This window comes from Phaseolus vulgaris, chromosome 5 (genome assembly GCF_000499845.2).
Source record: "Phaseolus vulgaris cultivar G19833 chromosome 5, P. vulgaris v2.0, whole genome shotgun sequence".
In the NCBI taxonomy this organism is placed as follows: domain Eukaryota; kingdom Viridiplantae; phylum Streptophyta; class Magnoliopsida; order Fabales; family Fabaceae; genus Phaseolus; species Phaseolus vulgaris.
The window spans coordinates 40,472,619-40,493,583 of record NC_023755.2 but is presented as its reverse complement, the minus strand read 5'-3'; the positions used below and the strand labels follow the sequence as shown (position 1 = coordinate 40,493,583).

The window sequence follows — 20,965 nt, the reverse complement described above, 5'->3', positions numbered from 1 at the left end:
AATTTCAACATCAAATAGAACAAGTATACTTGTGGAAACATGATACGCGATTTTGCTGTGTTTTCTCTCTAGCTCTGTTTGAAATAAATTTACATTCTGTATTTTAAGGCCATTGTTAAAGTAACCTTTTATTCATCTAACTTTGTTATAGTATAATAATCAATCAGCACTACAAATTCCATGAAAGAACTAAATATATCAAAATCGATTATCACATTGTTGTTATGGTCAAAGTTAATATTGGTCTGCTCAAGCTTTTGCCCATCTCTTCTTCATTACAACTTGATGACGTCCATACAAAGACTTTATGTCCCAGTGTTTGAAACTATTTGCTCCATGCAGGGAACACGGGCTCTTAATCATAACATGTTTCTGTTGTAATTGTTGGTTAGTCATGATTTTTGTTAGACTACTCCTTTTATCCATAATAAGAAGATAACCTTTATTGATCGATCATTTATACTTTTTCTTGCTTTCCGATTGCTATTCTCTGTTAAAATTAATAACATTTAAATTCTAAAATTCTCTGTTAAAATTAATAACATTTAAATTCTAAGTTCTCAACTTTACATGGACGTAAGTTCTATACTTCCAAAAATGAAACCTATCCAGTAAAAACTAAACACCCCCATCAATGTCCCTTATCCATCCCTCTACATGCATCCAACTCAGCACATCACCAAAACGCAAAAACAATAAAACACTACTAATAATCAGCCCTGTGATTCCCCATAATCAAATTGCTATACTACTACATATAAAATGCCACGATCAAGACTTTAACCCTAAATTACCTGCAACAAACAACAAATTTCCATCATATCAAGCGATTGAAACCTAAATCTGTGGACAAGGTGAGTACTCGAAAGCCATCAATACTAAATACCAAAATCTTGATACATCAACATCTTAATTTGTGAATATGAAATTGACACAATGAAGAGTGTACAGGTGTATTGCTTACGAAACAGAGCCTCCAGCATACCACGCTTCAAGTCCTTAACAGACAGGGGTCATTCCACCCAAGTTGTTTAACACTTCAATCAAATTATGCTCGCTGTTCTAGCCTAAAGCCAAAGAACCTACTGTCCCATGTTAGGGGGTGGCGGAGGAAGACGGACACCCTGACTCTGCATTGGTTGGGCAGGAAAACCTTGTGGAGGAGGCATTGATGGAGGTCTAGTACCCATGTTGAAACCCGATGCTCCACTTGCAATAGGGGGTGGGGGTGGGACAGATGGCATTCCACTGGAAGGTGCAGGCCTAGGACCGTTAGCTGCTGCCATAGGAGGAGGAGGTGGCATAGATCCTGGCATTGGAGGTGGAGGAGCTCTAGGAGGATTTGCCATAGGTGCACCAGGAGGTAGCCCTTGTGGGGGAGGTGGAGGTGGTGGTAGTGGAGCTTGAGGTGGTGGGGGCAAAGGCCTTGGTGGAACACCAGATGTTGCTGTGCCATTGGCTGTAGAGGGAGGCTGTGGTTTGTTTGCCTCCGGGGGCTTGGTTTTAAAATACAATTGCAACTACAGACAAGTATCAATTGAAGTTGTCAGTGGCAGAAGGGGGAAATTAAAAATCAATGATGCACACCGCATAAACCAAAAATATTAAGAAAAGAAAGCAAGAAATAATACAGGAAATTCCAAACCTAGTTCTGCTGCTGCTGAATGCTTGAATAATTAGCTTGTATTGATAGTTACAAGAGCAAACAATTAAAATGAAATGACTTGGATTCTCTTGAATCAGCCTTGTGTTTTGATGTCTAGGAACAAAGTGTGGGTTTACGTAGCTTAATTTAATGTTAAAAACAGGTTTTAACCAAAAGCTTTTAAAAAGAGCCACTGAAAACTATAATTTTTAATTCTTCACAGCAAACATTTATCAAACAAGCTGCAAGCTATTCCAAATGTAGCACCACACCATTTTTTTTGTATCAATTGCACGCTCAAATTTGCATGCTCTGGGATCAGTGCATAGAGCTTCATTGGCGTGTACAAGTATAAAACTAATCCTCATGCATGGGGTGTTACCGTCCCTTGTAAAATTAAAAGCTATCTTTTGCCAGGATCACAAAACACACAGGCACTTGCATAGATCAAGTTTACCATCACAGACAGACAAGAGGAGCACATGAACTAACCGTGAACATCTTTGAGTCCGGATCCCAGTGCGAGAAAAACTTTGGAGTGGACTTATCAATCTCCGTGCTGGGCACCTGAAAATGTAGCTTAATGAGCACAAAGCAAAACTCCACAACCACAAAAGAAAAAACACAGCCAAAATAAAAGCATAAAGACCAAAACAAATACTCAAACAAGAGTAACAAAATACCTTGAATGCAACTATTTCATACGGTTCAGCCGCAAACAGAAGGTACTGATATCTTTTATCAAAGGGCTGCACCCTCTGTAACCATCAAAACACGAACAAAGAGAAAAACATTAAAACAAAAGCATATTTACTAACAACAATCGAAGAGAAACGCAATTGAACAAAATCACCAGAATTTACCTGTTCGTAGGAGGACATAAACCGGTGCCTGGGCTTGGCGAGGTCTTCAATCTCAGGATATTCAATCTGCATCATCTCAAAATTCCCAAAATTAAGAACAAATATAATATTATCGATTTATCAGAAAATTTAAAAAAGAGTGACATATGCATAAATATTAAAAAAGAACCTGAAACAGGAGAGATCTTTGCTTGGTCTCAGGATCATACTGCTTGGTCACACGGTACCCAGGGCGTCCAATCTTAACTGCAAAAAAGAAACACGAAACGTTAGGTCAGTTCAGTGAACGGGGAAAGGGGCAAAAGAGGGAAAAAGAGAAAAGAGGCACCTGTTTTGCGAAGGGTGACCTTGCGCTTGTGGGGTTGAGGCTGCGCGGGGGCGTCCTTGGCCTCGCGGGCGGCACGTTTGGCCAAGTTGGTCTGGTGGCGCTTGCCCTGAGTGTGGGCCAAGTAGTTGCCCTCGTTGTTGTGGAGAGTGAGACACAGTTTGCACTCGTAGCTCCCGAGGTGGTTGCGCATGAAATAGGGGTCCTTCGCTAGGTCTATTGTCTCCAGAGCCAGTCGCCGGAGACGCTCTCGCCGGTCGATGGCTTCGTTCTGCGCCGTCGCGGCGCCGCCGCTCCCGGGCTTCGATCCCCATTCTCGATCCATCGCCAACACAACTTCACTTACCAATGATGTTGATAATGGTTTTGAAGATCGTTGTTATACCGTTCCCTCCCTTTTGGGCTCTTGGGCCCTCCCTCGGCCCACTACCTTCTTTCACGCCTAGCCCATTATTCATTTCAGTTTCATCATTCCTTTACTTGGGGCAATTTCTTCCATCACCTCCCTAGTTTCTTTCCGCACCTAAATACTTTTTTTTTAAAAGTCAAATTTACCCTCAATGAAATTAGAAAATAAGCCTATGTTCTCGCCCCCTCTATCATCTTTGTTCAACTTCATTCAGTATTTTGAATTTTACAATTTAAAAATCAATTTTAAATCTAGAAAATAACATTTAAATTATAGAATTTAGAAATCAACTTTGTATTTCAGTAATTAGAGAATTTGAAAATCAATTTTAAAATAATTATAAAATTCAGAAACTAATTTTTGTATTTCAAGTTTTATAATTTACAAGTTATAATAACTTTGTAATTATAGAATTCGAATTATAAGATTGACTTCCGAATTTTACCATTCAAAACCATTTTCTAAATTTAAAAAAAGTTTTTGAATTTTCTAAATTTAAAAAAAAAATGAATTATAAAATTTGAAAATCAGTATTCAAGTAAAATTTAGAAACCAACTATATATTCGAGATTCTGAAATTCCAAAGTAATTTCCAGAAAAAAAATGAGTTTCAAATCCTAAATTTAGGAATACAAATTCAGTAAATTATTTTTAAATTTACAATAATCATGCAGGAAGAAACTAGAAAAGTGCAAGAAGAAATTGTCCTTTTGTATTTTTATTTAGGGTTTTTTTATTTTTATTTTTACGTGTTTGTCACGGTTTGTTTTTAAAGCTAGAAAGTTATTACCATCAAAAGCTATCTTTTTTTTTGTTATTAAAAGAGGAGGCTGTTTGAATCAGCTTAAGGTCAAATCAATTTTTTTAATAAAGTAAAGCAACTTAATGTAGATACTAATACAAATATAAATGTATTTGAAAACTTTGGTTTAATTAAGCTAAAATCTGGAAGGAACCCAATTTTAACTTTTCGATTTAAAGAAAAATATTTGTTGCCATTCAAATTCGCAAAATAGTTTTTAATTTCTAAAAAATGATTTTGATGTACTAAATAAAATAATATTTTTAATTAGGAGATCACAATTGGATTTTTTTCTTCCAGATTTTTTTATTTATGAATATACTATATCAATTTAAATTTTATATACTTCAATTGACTAAATCAATAATTCATAGAATATTTACATATTAAGAAAATTAAGTAACGTTACCAAAAATAAAAAACAAGAGAAATAACAGGATTAAAAAATTAACTTGAAAGTTTAAAAGCAATATTATTATTATTATTATTGTTATTATTTAATTTGAAAGGGAAAATAATACTAACTAGATATGAACAGTTAACCAATATAGAAATTTGTAGAATGCACGGCACATTGAAATCCGATTAGAATATCATTACGTGACTGCATATAAAAAAATGTAATACAAGTATAATAATACATATACTTGTATCAAACTTAAATCAAGGTAATGTAGTGTGTTATTGAATGTGAAGATGACGGTTCTATGGTGTATTATTTGAGTGTTTAAAATGTTGAGATTTTGTAGTGTATTATCTAATTGTTTGAGATTTATCAAAGTGTCTAAGATGTCTAATTAAGTATTTGAGATATTGAGGTTGTATAATGTAGTATTTGAGTGTTCGATATGTCAAGTTTCAAGTTGACTTCCAAACATCTTTGTAACATTCGCGCGACAAATGCATTTTAATCAAGATTAGGAACTTAACAATGCAGTTAACAAGAATCACATAATAAATAACTTGAAAATCATTATCAATAATACTTGAGTCTAATCTAGTTATCCATACAATATAAAAAATAATAATTTCGTCACTATAATATATACGTGAAAAGATAATAATTTGTTGACTTTATTATATACAACTATTTATACTGATAATTGACTTGAGCATCGTGAACCATAATAATAACATGTATCCATGTCAAAAACTAAAAAGTTAATAATTTAAAGACCCAAAGATTGAATATTCAAAAATTGAAGATCCCAATTAAAAAAAACTCAACGAATAAAGAAAATTGAAATTATGCAAAAACAATTTGTAATAATATAAATAAATAATATAGCAGAATGGTAACTTGATGTTCATTTAAAAAATTAACATATTATTTGCAAGACTCAAATTGAGTTGTGTTAAGTGTTAGCTCAAAAACTACCAATGTGATTACACCCATGTCATATCGCAGGTTAAAGGCGATAATCTTAATTAGAGATTATAAAGCGAAATTAAGTGTGTTTGTTGGAGATAAATTAAAAATGTAGACCCTTATACAAGCCCTGGATTCGAGGAAAATTCCGAATTTGCCATCAGTTGAATTGGAACTGGTCAAAGTTCTGCCAAGTTTTTGAAAAAATCACAGCTATTTATAGACTATGAATATATTATGAGTATTTGAATGCACATGTAAGTAGATACCAGTCTTCATTAATAAAAAAAATATGAACTAAAAAAAAAGATTACCGATTTCAGGAACAGTTTAATTGGTAAAATTAAAAAAAGTAAAAAAACCACAAAATACGAAAAAAAGACTAATTGATTTTTATATTTATTAACATAATAATAAGATAATAATAAGATGTATAAGAGTTGAATAATTCCTAAAATAATTTTTATTTATTTATTTTTATCAATAAAAGAAAAAGCGTAATAATTAAGTGAATAGAGTGCGGTGGAGCATAAAGAAAGAAAAAACTTAGGAGGTAGAAAGAAATTGAAGGAGTGGTGGCGGAAAGCAAAGGCTTGTTTGGGTGCCAAAAGAATAGCGGCGCCTTCCGTTTTGTCAGCTTATTCCGTACAAATCTGGTGACGGAGAATTCCACAGATTATCCATTACAATATCCTTTCACCCAGAGATCTAGCTTCATCTCTTCATCTTCCGAATCTGTGAGTTTTTCGATTTTCTTATTCTCTCCTCAGATCTGCAGACTCTTCTTCCAAACAGCACCATTATTCCTTTTCGTCTCCAATTGCCGAATCATGTCTAACAGAAACGAGTATTCTTCGTTACCCGTTAATTCCTACTTAGAATTGCAGCGTCAAAACGAGTCCTCAAAAGCCTTTCGCAAGCCTTCTTTTGACGAATCCGAGGTGTATTTGGGATCCAAGAACGAAGATGACGATGACGATTTGGAAATGGACATCGATAATTACCCCCTTGTTGTGGGGTCCAATCAGGGTTCTGGGATACCTGGGGCTGTTTTCAATTTAACAACCACGGTTATTGGGGCAGGGATCATGGCTCTCCCCGCCACTATGAAGGTTCTGGGATTGGTTTTGGGTATTATTTTGATAATTGTCATGGGGATTTTGTCTGAAATTAGTGTGGAATTGTTGGTGAGGTTTTCTGTTTTGTGTAAGGCGTCGTCGTATGGGGAGGTTGTTCAGCACGCAATGGGGAGGCCTGTGAGGATTTTGTCTGAAATCTGCATTATTTTGAACAATGCGGGTGTTTTGGTGGTTTACTTGATAATCATGGGGGATGTTATGTCTGGTTCCACTCACCATATGGGGGTTTTTGATCAGTTGATGGGGAATGGTGCGTGGGATCAGAGGAAGATTGTGGTTTTAGTTGTCATGGTGGTTTTCCTTGCTCCTCTTTGTTCACTTGACAAGATTGATTCATTGAGCTTGACCTCCGCAGCCTCTGTGGCTCTTGCTGTGTTGTTTGTGATTGTTGCTTTTACTGTTGCTTCCATCAAGCTTGTTGAAGGACGCATTGATTCTCCCAGGATGGCTCCTGATCTTAGCTCCAAAACTGCAATTTTGGATTTTCTTGTTGCGATACCCATCATGACCAATGCATATGTTTGCCATTTTAATGTGCAGCCTATATACAATGAGCTTGAACAACGGTCTCCTCAGAAGATGAACCGAGTTGGGAGGTACACTACAATTTTGTGCATCCTTGTTTATTCTTCCACTGCTATATCTGGTTACCTGCTCTTTGGGAAAGATACAGAGGCTGATGTGCTGACTAATTTTGATAAGGATCTTGGAATTCGGTATAGCGCGGTCTTGAACTATATTGTTCGGATTGGCTACATTCTTCATTTGATACTTGTTTTCCCTGTGATTCATTTCTCACTGCGCCAAACAGTGGACACATTGGTGTTTGAGGGATCACCTCCTCTTTCAGAAAGTAGGAAGAGATCTTTGGGGTTGACTGCGGTTCTGTTGGTGCTCATATATATTGGGTCTACTATGATTCCAAATATATGGACAGCTTTCAAGTTCACTGGGGCAACCACTGCTGTTTCATTGGGTTTTATATTTCCTTCTCTTGTTTCACTGAGACTGAGTCATCTAGGAGATATAACCTACGGGGAGTGGTTTTTTTCATGGTTGATGTTGATATTGGCTGTGACTGTTAGCGTAGTAGGAGTTGTTAGCAATATCTATAGCCTTGAGAGCAAGTCTTAGCCACACAATTTAGTTTCTTCTTTATAGGAATCATTTCTTCATTGGCTCTGCTGCATTGTGATTCAAACAGCAGAAGATAGGGGGTGGCATGATTGTTTTGTAATATGGGATAAGTATTTTTGCCCCGGCTATGATATATAGGATATGAGATGCACATAAATCTTCAAAAAGTCCTCCAATTTTGAGGACTGGTGACCAGTTGATACAGCACGAGAGGAATGTAGCTGATCAGTTTGCCGCAGTATGTATACAGTTCTATTCTTTATGGCAGTTTTTCATTTTTGTTCATTGATTTTACACAAGGTTGATGTTGTAACATTTTGTAATAGATTCTACAATTGCTTAAACTGGCATATCCACGTTTTCTTTTCATTTTCTGGTAGAAAATATCTGTTTTAGTTCTTTTCCAAAGGCTTGTTATAAAATGCTTTTGTGAATCAAAGTACAGGAGTACCTTGCACACACCACACCACACACATCATAAGGGAGATAGATACACACTGCAACTGCTCATTGCATAAGAATCATGCACAATTGTAACATTATGTCTGAATTACATTTAAAGTAGAATGCAGACAACTTGCTAAACATAAGCCTGAATTTGAGCATAAATTTACTCCTTAGTGAAGTTGCCCTAGCTTTTTCTTGGCATGAAAATAGGTGACCTCGGTGCCCTTTTTGAGAATCTTGTATGCTGCAGCTTTGTTTGTTTTCTTTTTATTTGGCTTCTTCTCCTCATTCTTGTTTACAGCTGGAATGCCAACATTCACTGATTTGGTTTCTCCCAGGAGTAGGAGGCCAAACCATCATCATAACCCTTACAACAAAACAAACATATTATTTCCTGACAGGTTGATCATGATCTGATCCATCGAACATAGCTTCAGCCTAATAAACTGGAAATCCCAGTTGCTGATTACTAGTAAATTCCATTTTAGTATCTACTTTATTATAAATATTATACTTATTAATTTGATGCATAAACTGATAAAACAACAGCTACCTATATTATATTATGACTAACTATAAAATACTAAGACTAAATAAAACTAAAGTTTACCAAATTCTTCTAAAAAAATCCTGTAACTTAAATAGGTGGTTGAGTTTGGAGGAGTATGGTATTGTACCTACCCTAACATAAACGAACACTGAGGGATGATTTTATTTTCAGATTAATAAAGCATCGTCTCATCATAAAAATGAAATCACTTTAATTCAAAAACGAGATAACTATTTTAATCTATCAAAAATGTATTTGGTAATGTCGATAAACTAGTTACTGATTTGTTTAACTAGTTTATAAATTAGTTTCATTAATATAACAGTATTTAATAAGTTGCTTGAAATAATTCATGATAACTTGTAGTTTATTTAATTTTTTTATTAGTATTTTTTATTTAAAAAATCTTAAATTATAATTATATAATAATAACTTTTTTTTAGAAATATAAAATTTATGTAATTATATATATTTTTATGTTATTTTATATTTATCACCTAGTGTATCAGTAACTTTATGAAATACTTATATACTTCTAACTTATTAGTTACTCTAGCTAATAGCTAACCTATCAACTCCCACTAGTTTTATTATTAAATTTTACGTCAAAATTGATATTTAGTAAGTTAAAAGGCTGATTATAAATGGTTGAATTTAATACACATAAATATTGAACCAAATTATACAAATACTTTATCTTTTTATGTTTTATTTAATTTAATTATTTAAAATAATCAATTTCGTCTTTTATATTTTTAAAGTGGTTCAAAATAGTTATTTTTTTAAACTTAAAGTTATTATGGTTTATATTGAAAATTAATCACTCATCTCATCCTCTATCTCTTCCCATCATCCACATAAACCAACGCCCAATTCATAAATTTAATTCGTGACTTGTTACGATATATTTATCAATATTTTACCTTAAATAATCAAATAACCTAATTAAACTAATTAAACTAATTTGATACAAGCTGAAAAATTAAATCAGGTCAAATTTAATATTATATAAATTAATCTAAACTAAGCTGAAGTTTATTTTTATAACCAGATATAATATATTTGAACAATGATACATGTATAACCACAATTTTTTATCACATTACAACTTCCAATAATATATTTTAATATTTTTTTTATATAATTTAATTATAAATTTATCCTTTACTATATATATTTATTTATAAACCAATCACATCAAAGATGGTATACAACTTCAAGAGTTTTCAACCTATATTTTCCAATATATTTTTACCTAAAAATCAATCTAAGTGAAAACACTAGCATGATTAAGAATTAGTTTAGTATGGATTCATGATTTAAATTGGAGAAAGGTAATAAGAATTTGAGAAAAAGTTGTGATTAGTATTAAAATATGGATGACACATCTAATGTAATAAGATATGGAGTAGAAGTTGTGATTGGTTGATATAGGAATATTAGTGTTCTCTTTCAAGTGCAGTAACATGGTGTATCTTTGTGCCATTAATGCTGTGACAGTAAGCACCAGTGGTTAAACATGTTTTCAAAGATGACTTCTCACTTCTGACATCGACGTAACTCACATGGACCACATTTCATACTCATAACATACATCACGCCGAGGTCATCATAGGAATTCTATGTTCGATTATACTTCCAAAATACACTGTTTCTTTATTCTTTATTCTTATTCTTAAAATCTATCTGTATTTATATGATGATCATGATTTTTTTTTTTTACTAGATCGAATTAGGGTTTTGAAACATAACTAAAAGTGAATTACATAAAATTTAATTATTAATTAATTTTATTAGTTTTTTCTTAAACATAATGAATTTAATCGTCTCAATTGAACTAATCAGATGTTGAGATTTTCAGTTCGACGGATTCGACCAATACAATATATATATATATATATATATATATATATATATATTCAAATTGATGATTATGCTTCTTGGTGTCAAGTTGCTAACGTTATTTGTATGCTAAACATTTTAAGAACAACATTTTGTAGAAAAGTTTGATCTTTGTAGATAACGCTGCAGTTGGTTGGGTTCAATTAATTAGGTTGATGCACATAATTAAGCAACTGAATATTAAATTTGACTGGTTCTTTCAGCCAAACATGTAGTTATGTTTAATATCCGTTGTTCTGTGAGATCTAAACCTTCATTAATTTATACATCTGCATTTAATTCTTGCACTGTTTTCACTCTTGTTTCCATCAAAACCTTCGAATTCAACCAATTTTTGGTGCTGTTATATTGCGATCTAACTATATATTACTATAATAATAAGTTTGTTTGTTCACTTTTATAATATTTATTTTTGATAATTTTGTATCGATTGAGGGCGTAAAAATTGTGCATAAAAAACCGAGTTTTTTAATAAGAAAATGATAAAAATTAACGAAAATTAGTAGTGTAATTCGGGGTATCTTCATTCTTAATTGAATTTAATTATATTATTCTTATTATATAATATTACTCACATAGGAATAGTGCTGCGATCATTTATTTGTGCTCGTGAACCAAAAATTGCATGGATCCAAAATATAATCGATAGAAGCATGTGCTTTTCGTAAAGGCAAAATAAAGACAACACAACCATTGGATAGTGTCTGAATCATGTATATATAAATAAAACATATTCAATAAGCTTTTAAAATATTATTTTATTGAATAAAGTAAAAGAACGCATAAATATTTTTTCTAAGATAACTCAATATTAATTGTGCTCAACTTGCAAAACACCCATTTGATTGTGATGCTTTGTATAATCAAAGTCAACACAAGTCAATTTGGACATTGATAAAATTTAAAGAGAAAAAAAAGCTATACTAGGAGAAAAAAAAAGTGTCTTTTTTTTTAAATATTTATTTTTTACTAAAAAATAATTAACGCATCTTTCAACTATAAAGGAACTTGTAGAACAAAAAAAAAAATCTTTTAAAAAGGATCTTATAAATAAAAATGGAGTATTATTCTGGAGCGTAACAGTTGGGACAAGTTTCATATGAATAGAGAAATCAATACTTTTTTGTTTTCGTAGTTGAAAAGTCACCTCAGACTTTTCATTAATTTGTCTGTTCTTTTTTAATAAAAATGGTACTAATTAATACAAATTATTCACAACTGTTATGTTTTTCACTATATTATAATTAGAAGAAAAATATTTTTTTAAATATAAATTTAACCGAAGAAATTAAATAATTTTAAAATTGTATTACAGCGTATTAAATTGGTTTTTTTACTGTGCAAAATAACATTTTTCATAAACTTAAACCCCATATTTGATTGACATCAATATGTAGACTTTAATAAAAACCATTTGTTGAAAAAAATAATAATTGAATATGCGAGAAATAATGTATAAATGAATGTAAACCTCAATTTTATAAATCGATAATTATATGAAATTAAATTAAATTTGAAGTCTCCTAATATAGTATGAGAATCAACTATAATTTATTCTAACAAATATTTATTGAATTTATTAAACTATTTATTGACCATCTACGAATCATCTATAATATATAGTTTTCCGTTCGAGTTGGTAAGATCGATATGTTCGAGTTGGTAGAATCGGTGTGTGAGTTAGTGTGAGTTACATGTTCGTTTTCATCTGTATTGATTTCGGCTTAACCTAAAATCGAAATCTACAAAATTCATAGTTTGAAAACTCTTATTCCGAAGTTTTGTATGAAGTAATTGGTGGTCGACGTGGTCGAAGCCATGATCGTCGGCATAAGTTGTCGACATGAAAACTCTTTGGTCTGATCGTTCTAAGTCTGATGAGTGATAACACTTTAGCCTCGTTTAGGGGGAAACAGTGAACATGCCTTACATACCCCACATGCCCACATACTATTACTATCTCAACATTCAACATTCAACATTCAACACATTACTTTTTTTCTTTTTTTCCACTTTCTTTTTCATTTTCACTTTTTATATTCTTCTTCTATTAATATTTGTCAACTGTATTGTAATGATGTCATTATTAATCTGACAAGTTATACACCATGGTAAGAAGATCAAATACATCAACGTACCAGTCGGGTTCGTATGATACCTAAAAATTTAGTATCGGTCAAATAAAAAATTAACAAGATTAATCAATGGTCAAGTATTAGATAATACACTCTTAATTATGATTCAAATTTTAATCCGATTCAATAACAAAAGGTCTATGTCATGTAAATAAGCACAGATTCTAAAAATCAGTTACGTCATCATTTATTACTAATAGTATCGATTGTCAAACACTGAAATTTCACTTGAGTATCAGAGTGTCTTTTACCCGTACCTGTTGGGTATGAAGCCAAGACCAATTAGGTTAGATTGATTAGACACATATTTAGTGAGTGGACTTAATCATTGTGTTCCTTTTATAATCTCTATTTAAAGAGATCATTGTACTTGTAATTGGTGTGCAACAGGACGTAATGAAAACCTAATAGTTGTCCGTGTGAATGTAGGTTGCAGCTGGCGACCGAACCATGTATCGTTTATTTTTCTGTAGTTGATTCGTGATTGTGTGTTGCTTTGGCGTGTGTTTTTTGCATCAATACCATTCAAAGTGAGAAATAAAGGGTAGAAAGACTGACTGCATTCTCTTGACTCCAACTCCCTTACAAAACATGAAATTTCGTAGAATATGTTGTCATTGTGACGTGTGAACGAACACACACCTATACAAATTTACATGTGTCAACCCATTCGATGATTCTGTAACATTTCTTTTTCAACAGTATTTTTTTCTATTGAATGTATAAATAAGAATGGTGGATGGAAGTGATTCATATTATTAATACAGAACCGTGGTCCACTTGTTCCTTAGAGTGAGTAGAGATGGATTGGTTCTCGTGGCTTTCCAAAACTGGGCTCGAGCCATCTCTGGTGTACGAGTATGGCCTCACCTTCGCTCACAACGAGCTTGAAGAAGATGACATGTCTTACTTCAACCACGAGTTTCTGCAGAGCATGGGAATCTCCATAGCAAAGCACAGACTCGAGATCCTCAAGGTGGCCAGAAAAGACAAGGGAAAGAGCCCACGCGCGGTGGCAAAGCTGGTGGTGGCAATCAAGAGGACAAAGAGGAACTTGGCTAACTATGTGAGGATGCTGATGCACAGAGAAGAAGAACCATCTTCTGCACTTGTTGTGGTGCCCCCACTGAGGTCTAGGAGTGGGTTAGGGACAAGGTGGAAGATTGCTACCATGAAGAGGAGCAAGAAGTTGGTGGTGGCAAAGCAAGAGCCTCTGTTTCTGACAAATGGAAGTCCCACATCGGTTCCAGCTCTTCCTGTTCTTGGTGGTTTTTCTAGTCCTGTGGTGTACCATTTCCATAATGATAAGATGGATGGTGATGGTGTTGATGATGATGGAGATGGGTACTGGTCTGCTGCTGTTGAAGAGATCAAGTGGGATACCATGTTTCAGGATCTAAAGCCTAACTGAAACTTTTTCTCTTTTCTTCAGAGATTTCAGTGTTTTGCTTATTTGTGACAACTTCAAAACCTTAATACTCTTTTGCTTGTACTGTTATATATGCTCATGTCCTTTAGATTTGGTAGGGGAAAAGATGCATCAGTCTGAGTCACCTTCTGCAGAGAAATACTGAGGTAGATGTTTAGCTGGGTTGTTATATAGCAAGAGGTATATAATTTGTATTTTGAATCATAACAATTTGGATTCAGGTTGATGAAATTATCAGATGTCAGTGAAATTTTTCAATGAATTCTAATTACAGGTACCAAAACAAAGTAGAAGTTGGTGAAAATTTCATATCAACTAAATCATTTCATAATACATAATTAAGTACGAACCTTATTTTATAAACCGGTTTTATGAGATTTAGTTTGACTTAAAATTCATTTCTTAATAAAATTCATTCTCAATCATTTCACTAGTTATCCAACTATAATAGCAGCATGGTATGAAATACACAAATCACCATTTAACAATTGGAAAATTCATTATTGTTCACCTAAGAACAACACCAGCCAAAACCAGAAAAGTGAACCTGAAGAAATCAGCACCATAGCAGGTGGAGTTTCCTTGCTTTGCAGCTTCTGTATCGTACACGTTGGCTGCAAGAAAAACAGAGAAAATAAGAGCACCAATTGGATTGCCTAGCATCATGAAGCTACTAATAACACCAAAGTGTTTCAAACCAAAAATCTCAGAGACAGTTGGAGCCATTATAGAACATTGAACCCCGTAACAGATACTAAGAAGAGCAGTTGCAGCAGCATAAAGACTTCCATCAAGAGCATAAGCATAAAATAAAATGCTACGCTCATGATTATTTGTGCACTTGTCATCCAAAATGTTCGAGGTAGTGCTATCAACCTGTCATGATAATAACATCATCAGCATATTCTCAAAGCCCTGACCCAATTAAAAGACAGTCACAAGTTCACAACCATCAAAAGACAATTCAAATTCTGCAAACATGATAACAAATTCACGATTCGGTTCATAAGGACGAAAATATTGACGGGTAAGTAATTACACTATTAAGAATTGGATTTTAAGTCTAACTCAACCTCATAAAATTGGCTTATAAGAAAAGTATTACATTCACTTATATCCTATGAAATGTCTTAATCTCTAGTCAATGTGGAATTTCCAACACACCTCCTCACGTCAAGAGTGACACCTTTTTACGCCGAGAGTGACAGCTCGTACGTCTGATAAGACCAACAAACACTCGTTTGAATAAACTTGAAATAACTATGATATCATATTAAGAAGTGAACTTTAAGCCTAAATCAACCTCATAAAACCGAATATGAGATTTGCACTCATTTATATACTATGAAATGTTTTAATCTCTAGTCGACCAGGATCTCCAACATACACAATTAGAAACTATTTGTAATTGATGAATACTATCTCATAAAGTGAGGAACTGCATTAAGAATACCTGACAAAGTATTCAGAAACAACACCAGCGTCAAGACGGCCAATGAAATTGCAGAAGCTGAAGACTGACAGTAACATGGTTGTATCTTCTACACCCAATGCAACTCCAATTTGAGCCAAATTGTTGAGAACTGTTACTCCTGAACCAGCACCAAGAAAATAAGCAAACCAGCAAAGCCAGAAGTCTGCTTTGATGAAAGCTTCACGGAACTTGAAATCATCACCCCTCTTATGTCTCCTTTTCTCCCTCACTGCTCCCTGCCCTCCTGCAATGAGCATCTCAACATCCGAGACATCACCACTTTCATGAAAACTTGAAGAATGGCAGCTGAAGAAGATGGTGTGAGCAATGGACTTGTCTGCGTTGAAATGCCATCCTCAGATGCCAAATTACCTGAAGAACCAACCAGTGAAACATTGCTCTTTGAATTAAATAGTGCCATTTTGATAGGAATTGCAAGGGGAGCTTTCAGAAGTAAAAACCATTATGGCAACCAAAATGCAGGTTACAGCATCATTTATAGAGATCACATCACTTGCAACTTGGACAAAAATAAAATGCACATGCACTGAAGAGTCTTCTCCTCAGAAGGAGGAGTGAAAGGTCTAATGAAGAACATCATAACTAAACATACAGCAGGAAGTCCAATTGTTAGGAACAAGAGCAATTTAGAAGCAGACCCTTTCAACACCAAGCTATATATTAAGGTGTATACTTCTGCACTGATCCCTCCATAACCATTGAGAATGCCAGAGATGGTGCCTCTGCTGAGAGGAAAGTTTCTCATGTTGGTGACAAACACAGCTGTTCCAAACCAAGCACTGTTGTTGGTGGAAACACATAGGGCAAGACATATCTTTAAGAGATCCCATATCGACTAGAGATTAGAGCCGATTTTATGGGATTGAATTAGGCTTAAAGTCCACTTTTTAATATGGTATCAGAACCATTTCAAATCTATCCTAGCGAGTGTTTGTGTTGGATCTTATCGAACCACCCATAATACTATGAAAGGATCTAATCTCTAGTCGATGTGGGATCTCCAACAATATCTATCCAGTCATCTTATCACTTTGGATTCGGATCTAACTCAATACTAAAAACTATCTCACAAAGAGAAAAGTGACTCACTTGCATACACCATTTTGATCATATAATCATTGAGAATGATACTTGTCAATGTAACCAAACTGTCTAAATCCACACACATATGTTCCAACTTCACTCTTTTAATGAATCCTAACAAAATTCATATACTCAAATGGAATATCAATGCCATGGTGTAATTGGAGAAGATCATTACAGTTTTAAGGAAGATGAGAATCTGTTATCACCTTCTAAAAAATTATAGCTAATGATTGAAGTTTAACTCTTTCTACTCATTAAGTTCAAAAACTACAATTTCACTGTGACTTAATTTAAAGAGAAAATTACAGCAGGTAAGTAAATATTAGTTTTTGGAGTACTAAAATACCCACCTCAACCTACAGTAATTTAATTAAACTTTTCTTAATAACTAGTTTCAATTGAATTAAATAATCTATTTCTTATATAGCTTTATGAAATATGTAAAGTTTTTGCACTTGATTAAGACATATTTAATTCTTGCATTGCATTACCACATCGTATTTCACAAAGCCTATTATGGAATATTTAATACCAGAAAAAAAACTTCTATAAATACTTTTTGAAAAAAAAAATTGGAAGTTAAAAGTAATTTATGTATAATTTAATTTGTAAAAGTTTCTCTTACAATTTTAAATTATTATATTGCATATTTCTGTAGAGTTAAATCTTTTGGAGAATATGTTTTTAGCCATTTAAAATATTCTGAGTTTAATAAAGGGTACAGTATTCAGGAGTTTAATAAATATTATAATGTCTATAGAAGGATACACAAAGATACTAACCAAATATTTAAACTATAAACTAACATTCTTTTCTCAATTTTTATAAATTCGTATAACGTGTTTAGATTTATTTTTCGTTATTTTATATCACAGTGAGTTGTATTGCATTTTTTAAAAATTTCATCTTTTTAAATAAGATATGGAGAAAATATGAGAATTCTTACAAAAAATTGCAGCAATTTCATTTTTATTTCATTTATATAGACACATTACTATTTCACATATTATTACGTATTAGTTTGAATATATTAAATTTATTTTTCACGTTGTTTATAAATAGTTATTTATGTAAACCAATAAGAATTTGAAATTTGTAGATAACGTGAATAATGGCATAACTGTAGCCGCGATCTCGTATGTAGTGTTTTTTCTTAATAAAATATTTTATTTTTATTTTTTTATGTTTAAATAGATTACTTGCTTGAATTATCTTATATTTATTTTTTTAAAATAAAATCATATTTTTTCTGTAAAAATTAAAAATACTTTATTGAAAAAATTATAAAGCGCAAAAAATCTAAAATAATATATTAAAGTTAAAACACACGAACAACAATCTTTATTGTAAAAAATCAATTCTGTTAATGGTTTAGGATTTATATTCTTGTATTCTAAAAATGAGTACTTTTAAATAGTTTTTATCTATTATTTTATTTATTATCTTATTTCTAAAGAGACATAGTAGGATATTAATATTTTTTATATAATTTTTTTTTAATTTTTTATAATAAAAAACAATAATAATTTTTTTAAATTTTTTTTATGTGACTTATAATCTATGTAAAATATTGATACGATAGGAACACCAAAATACGTAAAATCTTGAAAATATAAGATACGAAATACAAATTTTATATGTTATGTAATTATTAATTATATCAGTATAATATACAAATTTTCTTTCCTTCTAAACCTCAAATTACAACTCAATGGTTTTTATTTTCATTGGTAAATGTTCCGGAAAAGAAAAATGAAATTGCAACAGTTGTTGCTATTTATTTTCCGCTAAGAAACTAAGAAAATTGAAAGAGTATTATTATTTATTATTGACAATTGAGTGGTCTTGGGCTTTGGACATGAGCGAGAGGCGAGTGGGCCTGGGCTGAAAGCCCACACGGCGGTGCAAGTGGTGGGACGACGGTCTAATCAGAGTCGTCAAGCCTCTCCTCACAATCTCCCCCTCCACTCCTCCGATCCTCACCACCGAATTCTTCATCGCCGATCTCAGAAGGTTCAGTTTTCTGCCGCTCGACGACGCCGTTTGCTGCCGCTGCTGCTGCCTCTCCGCCAACTGTTTGTGGTACGCGCATCGGAACGAACCAGGATGCGTCGTTGGAGAACACATGCACGTCCTCTTCTCGCCCTCACTCTTCCACGACGACGAGGCCACCGCCTCCTTGTTCGCCTGACTCTTCGTCGCCACCGTCATTGACCGGCGCACTGGAGACTCCGCGCTCTGCTCCACTGCCAAGAATCTCACCGACGACGGTGATGAAGATGATGGAAGGTGGCGCTGCACTCCGGCGTTCGCCGAGAAGCATGCTCCGGGAGAGAAATTCGTCGCCGACGTGGACGCAAACGCCGAGGAGTACGAGCGTGGTGACGTTTGAGTTCTTGAAGATGGAGAAGCAATTAACATTGTTGAAGCAGTGTAGAGAGAGAGAGGTTTAGAGTGAGAAGGAGAATAAAGTTGTTTTTGTTTGAAAGTTTGTTAGAGACGGTTGGCTAGGTAGAAGTTGTTAACCAGTAAGCGGTTACGCTAACAGAAGCAAGTCCACTGAGGTTTATATAGGGAGAGAAGAAACGGGGTAAAACGGTAATTGTAGTTTCACTTTTCCGTGTTTTTACCATGTAATTTTTTATTATGTGGTATATAATAGCATACTATAATAAATAAATAATTTATGTTTCATTGGTTTTTGAATTCGAAAAAACAAAAATAAATGAAGCTGACAGAAAACGAAGCAGTATAATTTTTCACAAACGTTGGGCGGCCGTTTGTTTTTCGTTAGGATTTCAGAATGTTGTGGGCTACAAATTAAAAATAAAATAATCAAGAGTATCGTAAAGAATAAAAAATAAATCTTCATTTTGAAATATTTCGAAAATCAATTAAAATAGAATATTTTATGATATTATTCAAAAATCATTAACATGTTAATGATTAAAATAATATAAATAAATAATAAAATTAAATAACACTAACTAACAGTATCAAAGTTTAATAGATAGAAACAAAATATATTTAGTAATTACAATATAGGAAAAGTAAAACTTCAATCAAGTTAAAAGTCCAACAACAACTGATATAAATAGGTGATCTGTTAAACGTGATTTTATCTGATAATTGAACAATCTGATTCTCACTTTATTATTGCACATATACTTCGAGAGTGGGCAACTTCGTCCTGCACCTTACAAATTTCTTCTTGCACCACCTCACTTTTAGAAAAAACTATTTTGCCCCCTTTACAAAAAGCACTTCTGGATTGTTCTTTTCAAAATATTTTCAAAACATTTTTTCTAGAACATGTTAATGAATTCTGGATTTATAAATTAAAAAAAAATTGTTACAGAATGCTTTTTTGTCTTCCGGATTTTCTATTCTAGAAATATCCTTTGCTTATGGAACCACTATTTTGGAAACACAAAAAACCGTAAAGGATAATTTCGGTATTTTGGAAGAATGTAGGGTGCAGGAAGAAACACCCCGAGAGTGATCCTGGACCTAGAAGTTAAGCTCAAACCCATATAACAGAGTTCAAACTAGTTGATCCAATAACCGAAAGCCCAAGTCAACAAGAGATAAAAAAAATCAATAGGAGGAAAAGAAAAAGTTAATTATTTCTAAGGCACTCTAAGAACAATATATTACATAGATAAACATTATTAACTCAATAATGTTATTATAAACGATAATTTATAATTAATGTAGTACATATAATCCTAAAATATAAAAAATAAACCTATCTAATCGACATGTTTGTGAGTACCTATGTAGCACAAATATGGATACAGACACTGACACGGAGATATGTATAATCTCTAAAATATAGGACACGGGGACACAAATCTATATATTATATAATTTTGAATTATATAAATTGAAAATAAATATTTATGTGCAAAAGTATGTTTCAAATTCTTTCGAGAGCAGGAAGATATTTTTCATGATGACTGGTTCAAAAGAATTTGTTCCTTATTTTTATAATCATAATAAAAATTTATACAATAAATTTGAGTTTTTAGAAAATTATTGTATTTATAACTTTTAAAATTGTGTTAGAACCGTGCTAAAATTTTAAAAAATCCAACAAATATTTTTTGAATTAAACACTTCACCAATAAGTGTCCTACGAGTGTCGACACCAATACGTGTGTCCGACACGGATACGCTCATTTAAGAGAAGTGGTCGGGTCTCATAGGTGAGTACTAAATGGAAGCAGAAA

The 20,965-nt window shown here is 32.9% G+C and overlaps 4 protein-coding genes and 1 pseudogene across 4 annotated transcripts; 2 read left to right on the top strand and 3 right to left on the bottom strand.

Annotated features, from left to right (window-relative positions):
* Positions 1-859: 859 nt before the first annotated feature.
* On the bottom strand, positions 860-3,184 carry LOC137836058 (uncharacterized). Its single transcript, XM_068644875.1, has 6 exons — positions 2,837-3,184; positions 2,678-2,754; positions 2,509-2,574; positions 2,329-2,403; positions 2,138-2,212; positions 860-1,520 (listed from the first exon to the last, which is right to left on the bottom strand). The coding sequence occupies exons 1-6, from the start codon at positions 3,156-3,158 to the stop codon at positions 1,083-1,085; spliced, it is 1,053 nt and encodes a 350-aa protein (XP_068500976.1). The 5' UTR covers positions 3,159-3,184; the 3' UTR covers positions 860-1,082.
* Positions 3,185-5,934: 2,750 nt separating this feature from the next.
* On the top strand, positions 5,935-8,073 carry LOC137836057 (amino acid transporter AVT6E). Its single transcript, XM_068644873.1, has one exon. The coding sequence runs from the start codon at positions 6,244-6,246 to the stop codon at positions 7,684-7,686; it is 1,443 nt and encodes a 480-aa protein (XP_068500974.1). The 5' UTR covers positions 5,935-6,243; the 3' UTR covers positions 7,687-8,073.
* Positions 8,074-13,328: 5,255 nt separating this feature from the next.
* On the top strand, positions 13,329-14,383 carry LOC137836056 (uncharacterized). The gene has a single exon (XM_068644872.1). The coding sequence runs from the start codon at positions 13,526-13,528 to the stop codon at positions 14,132-14,134; it is 609 nt and encodes a 202-aa protein (XP_068500973.1). The 5' UTR covers positions 13,329-13,525; the 3' UTR covers positions 14,135-14,383.
* Positions 14,384-14,612: 229 nt separating this feature from the next.
* LOC137834438 (protein NUCLEAR FUSION DEFECTIVE 4-like) lies at positions 14,613-16,815 on the bottom strand (annotated as a pseudogene).
* A 1,584-nt stretch (positions 16,816-18,399) lies between these two features.
* On the bottom strand, positions 18,400-19,261 carry LOC137836055 (uncharacterized). Its single transcript, XM_068644871.1, has one exon. The coding sequence runs from the start codon at positions 19,152-19,154 to the stop codon at positions 18,552-18,554; it is 603 nt and encodes a 200-aa protein (XP_068500972.1). The 5' UTR covers positions 19,155-19,261; the 3' UTR covers positions 18,400-18,551.
* Positions 19,262-20,965: the final 1,704 nt, after the last annotated feature.